The sequence below is a fragment of the Montipora foliosa genome, chromosome 9 (assembly GCF_036669935.1).
Source record: "Montipora foliosa isolate CH-2021 chromosome 9, ASM3666993v2, whole genome shotgun sequence".
NCBI classification, from domain to species: domain Eukaryota; kingdom Metazoa; phylum Cnidaria; class Anthozoa; order Scleractinia; family Acroporidae; genus Montipora; species Montipora foliosa.
In genome coordinates, this window is record NC_090877.1 from 22,480,145 (window position 1) to 22,485,144 (window position 5,000).

The 5,000-nt window shown below is 40.4% G+C and overlaps 2 protein-coding genes across 2 annotated transcripts in view; both read left to right on the forward strand.

Moving 5' to 3' along the window:
* LOC137970491 (uncharacterized) overlaps positions 1-1,584 on the forward strand; it is a gene marked incomplete at its 5' end in the record, with an annotated part of 3,033 nt that extends 1,449 nt beyond the window's left edge. The window contains one exon of the mRNA XM_068817011.1: positions 1-1,584. This exon is cut by the window's left edge and continues 1,449 nt beyond it. Within this exon, the coding sequence (XP_068673112.1) occupies positions 1-243 (243 nt within the window).
* LOC137970585 (adenylosuccinate lyase-like) overlaps positions 1-5,000 on the forward strand; it is a 68,389-nt gene that overhangs the window by 28,826 nt on the left and 34,563 nt on the right. The gene's annotated exons all lie outside the window — the stretch shown is intronic.

Consider the following 5,000-nt stretch of genomic DNA (forward strand, 5'->3'; position numbering starts at 1 on the left):
AATACGTTCTCCTTGTGGCTGCAAATGTCTTACTTAAATATAGCAGTCGAGCAAGTCTGGAGAAAGAAATGGCGAAAGCACATGCTCCTTGGCTTGATTGTTACAACTGTAACGTTGTGCTACTACACAACTCATTTGTTTGCTGTTGTAGAGGACAAAAACACTCCAAAAACTAAGGGACAGGATTCCAGTTGCGCGGGACCTTTTGCTAAATTTCGTTTAATGCTGGAGTCCGATCGTTAGCTAACTATTTAGACGTGTGTTTTACCTATTTTGGTTGAGCATGCACTGGTTTCCAAGGGTGAGAGGTCATGGGGACTGGACCGACTAACACTCAGGGACTTACAATCAGTGGCAAATGTCTTGGGACACTGACCCTTTGAAGTTGGTTTTCTTACTGAGTGTGAATAATTGTCCCCTTGCCCCAAGACAATGTTGCCAATAGTGAACAGACTTCTGCTTTTCCGTTTCATGCAACATTAATTGGGATTGAAATTGCCTTCTATTTTGAAGCTTTTATTGGAATTTTGACGGTTATGCTTAGTTTCTGACGCCTGAGAGGTTTTCAGGCCCATCCTGGCGTTAGCATCCCAACTACTTTTGCCATTAATTGTAGTTCACGTATGTCCAGAAGTGCGAGTAATTAGATTCAAGCCCAATTTTGATCTCGAACACGAAGTGTCCCTTTAAGTCGAAGCATTTGCTACTTATTTCTAACAGTAAAATTAGGGTAAACGTTAACGTTTTTTTTAGTTCAGGGCCGGTAAAAGCAGAAGTTTATCCTCACTTGAGGAGCAGCATTTGTGGGCGACACTTTGTGACGTTAGTTTTCTGTATTTCGAGGCACGAGTGATGTTGAAGTTGGGGAGAAGAGCAAGGGACACTTCGTTTCGCTTATTTGCAAAACGGCATTCATCTAGTTTATGCATTTCTGGATGTAACTGACTTAGCTGTGGTATAGTTTTCTCGTTTCATAGCACTAATTCTAGTTCAAAGAGGGTAGTAGACGAAGCACTTACTTCAGGTGCTCTTAAGGGCCTCACACCTATTCACCCATGTTTCTTAAACGAAACGAAAGACGACGTTTGCATAGAAATTTAGGGGGCCATTCGTTCGGGACGTTGCCACCATATCTCCGCTTCGGGGTTTCAATATGGCTGCCTGTTTAAGGAAGGGACATCTATCAGCTGAATAGTCATGCAGCAGTATGTTAAAGACCCTCGAGAAGTATCGGAAATAAGTTTTGAGTAAGTCCCATGGCAGTGAATTTACTCACCGCATATATCACATCAGTTTCATGACGGTTGGCAATTCTCATAGAGATAGTCCACCAACACTGCGGATCTCGCACCCTTTTCCCAACCACCCCCCTCCCCCCTTTCCCAATCAATGTTGACGGTTTGTTGTTGTGTCCGAGAAGTTTGAGCTATACAGCATTGCTCAGGGGTGGAGGGGGTTTTTGTTGATGAAGGTGGAATTTGTTGTGGTACAAAAAAGAAAGTGTGTCCTGTTTTCTAACCGAAAATGTGAAGTGTCTCAAAACATTTTGTCGCGGATTGTAGGCTTGAATAAACCACTTTCAAAAATGGCGATCACCTTTGCATTCTTTTGTATTATGTTAATTCGATCTATTGTCCTCATTTTGAAACAAAAATTCTTTTGAAAAAATACATACCCTTGTACTCCAGTGGTTCACGAAGATTTACTTTTTCCTGGCCCCGGATCAACTCTGTGCGCGAGAGAAATCCACAAAGTAGTCGTGTACTTTTTTGAAGTTTTCCTGTAACTGAGATGAGATTTTTACCGAAACGATGCAGTCGATCTCATTTCGTACATCGATGTTTCCAATCTCGTTCCCAGAGTCCGCTTTTCTTTTGGTCAGCACCAAGAACACGGCCTCTGGCCAATTACAATTTATGCGCAGTCGTATTAAAGGTCCATTTTTGTAACCGTTGACAACCACTGTTGTTTCAAATTTCTGGGCGTGCGTAGACGAGCCGGAAGTCCGTGATTTACGGACTTCCTGCTGTGGAAGTGGCCAGAATCCATGTTCTTAGTACTGACCAAAAGAAAAGTGGACTCTGGTGACGAGATTGGTTTGTTGCGATCTTTTGGCGCATGAGCAGAAGGCCAACAGCGATGTCAACCTTTAAATGGAGACAAAACGGTGCCACCTTGAACAGTTTTTGCAAGCCTTAAAGATGCTCAGTGTTTTTCTAATGCTGTATAATCGGCTTCCTTTGAAACCGTTGACCTTACCAGGTCGCTTCCCCTTAATTAAGGTGGAACGTGACTCACGAACTCACGGCACTCTTTATGTCTCTTTATATGTAGCTATCTTTGAGGCGTTATGCGGAGATTTGGGCAAAAGCGCCATATTAGGCCAAATCCTTATATATGGAAATAAACAATAGCCGTGACGTCCAAACAGCTAACAAATTTTAACAATGCTTTATGCTGTCAGTACGTGGGCTATCATGAATTATTTGCCGATATTTGAGTGAATTTGCAGCTTGTGTTGTGTGGTAAAAGGTTTTGCAAACCTTTTCAATAGTCAGAAATAGTTTGTGCTATTCTGGTTAGTCAATAGAGTAAATTTGAATGTAGCTTAAAGTTGTAGTTGTTGAGAAAGGTTGTGAAGATGGAAACTTAGTTGTGCGTAGCCTTTACTTCAGGTTACACCTCAGGCTATTCTTTGATGTTATTAATTAAGACAATGGATTTAAATCTGGTAACTTACTATGCGACACTGAGTTACACGTAACCTTTACTAAATGTCACCCCTCAGGACGTTTGTTTATTGTTAAATTGATTTACCGACTTTTCCAGTGTCTGACTTTCGTCTAAATGGTTTCTTCAATCCTGGATTTAAACTGCAATGCCTCTGTACTTTGATTTACAAACGAAAGTTGTTTATAAGATTTTCTGCGCTGACTGCCCCTTGAGTTACATAGGAATGAGAGACTGGAAGGTGTTTTCAAAAACATGAGAAACACAACAGCTTAAAATAAAGGCCTTAAACATTGCAACCCACGCGTGTTTTTTTTTAATCAAATAATCAAAACGGTCTGTCGTTTTTTTTCGCCCCTATTCCTAATCTGGCTATACATTTGCCCTATTGCAATTAAAAGAAAATGAAAGAAATACATTGAGACGAAGTTATATACAATATCCTTAGTTTTATTTTATTTCGTTGGGTTCAGAACCCTTCTCGACAGTTATTTTGGTATTCTAATGGTTCATTTGATACATTTCTTCTAAGACGAGCACAAGTAGCTGGCGCTAAAGATATGCTTTCAATGTTGAAAGTAAGCCGTTCACCCTGAACATTATTTAACGTGCGCTAAATAATTCCTTCACAGGCAGTTAACCAAATTTAAGATGAGTAAAGTGGCCATATCAAACAGTCAACTGATTATGTATATTAAAAAAATCTTCTGTAAATGCGTCTTCTAAACATCAACTTGAACTTCTCCGTTACGACACTGCCAGAAAGCAAAATAAATGCAGGGTAAGAGGGATGTATATTTTTTCAGTTAACGCACTTACCAAACAGAAACGGTATAGTATTTTCATATTGTAAAACAGGCACAGGTGCCTGTGGGGGTGGGAATTTATTGCTCAAAAAGGGAGAACACGGCCTCGATGGAAACTGTAAGCGCTGTCTTGTTACTGTCCACTGATGCAACCAGTTCAGTGGTGAATATTGCAGACCGACTGGCAATCGAAATGGTAGTTTTTCCGTTCCGGTCGGTTCAACAATTTGTGTTAATCATCCAGCACATTTAACTTATTTTCATAAGTAACGAGTCATTTTAGCAAACTGAGTTTTTAAATTTGTAAATTTGCGATGCACCTGGACAACTACTTCTTATAATAAAACAGCGTAATTTAAAAAGCCAAAAACTGGCTGTAAATTTAAAAAACCCTAGAAATCAAGGAATTCCCGTTGCGCGTTTTGAAAGGGGTTTGGAATTAGGCAATAATTTCTAAACATCTCTTACCTTTTAGCCATATTAGTCTCTCTCATCGTGTTCTTGGGGAGACTTTTTGGATCCCCCCTCAGGTTCTTCTGTAGCATTCTGCTTCCTTGCAAGAATATACAGCACGAAGATTGCACCAAGCAATGCACGCACGAAAAATACCCTTGATGGAGACATATCTTCCGTTAAGTTGAGTAGAACTTGATGTAAATCAGATTGAAACGCCTTTACAGACCAGATGCCCTAGTATGACTTGCCGTGGTTTGTCTTCGGCAGCAACTTTAATAAAACGCGGTTCTTGGATTAAACGTGTTTACTTACTGAAGGCAAATACTGTGCATAAAAACTACTGGTCCGCGGCTGCCCCAGGGCTTAAAGCTTGGCTGAACCATGACATTAGAAGGAAACGTAAGGTGAATAAACCATGCCAGGTTTCAAGACTCGTAAGAAGAGCACCACTAGCTAGAGCAAAAACATGTTCTAGATACAACCATTTGTCAGCTGGTCTGATTCGGGTCTTATGTTTAATGACAATTATAATTGTCTTAGTCGTCACTATAAAAGGTTTGAAAATGCTTCCTCATTACAGATCGGGAAGATTTTGGTCACATGCTAGGCAACGAATTCTTGGCAGGTTCTCTTGATTAGCGTAGTCATGCAGAGACATGCAAATCGCGGAAAATGACAAAAAAAAAGTGATTCATAGAATGTGTATCGCTATCTTTCAAATTCCTGATACCGATAATTAGATTCCCCAAATATCAGTGCTATGAACATGTCATGAATTAAGTTGATATTGCTTCTTGTCACGTGAGATGACCTGTGGCTTTCTGATACAACTGTGTCGTCAAAAAACCTCACCAGTCAGATACGCCATTCCGTAGTGGTGCACCCCCGACTAAGAAAAATCCTGGATCCGACCCTGTAACAAATCATGTTGTTGACTATTGAGGGTACATGCTCATTCATTATTGACAGCTGGATAAAAATGAGCCTTGGCAAAAAAGGCCTAAGAAT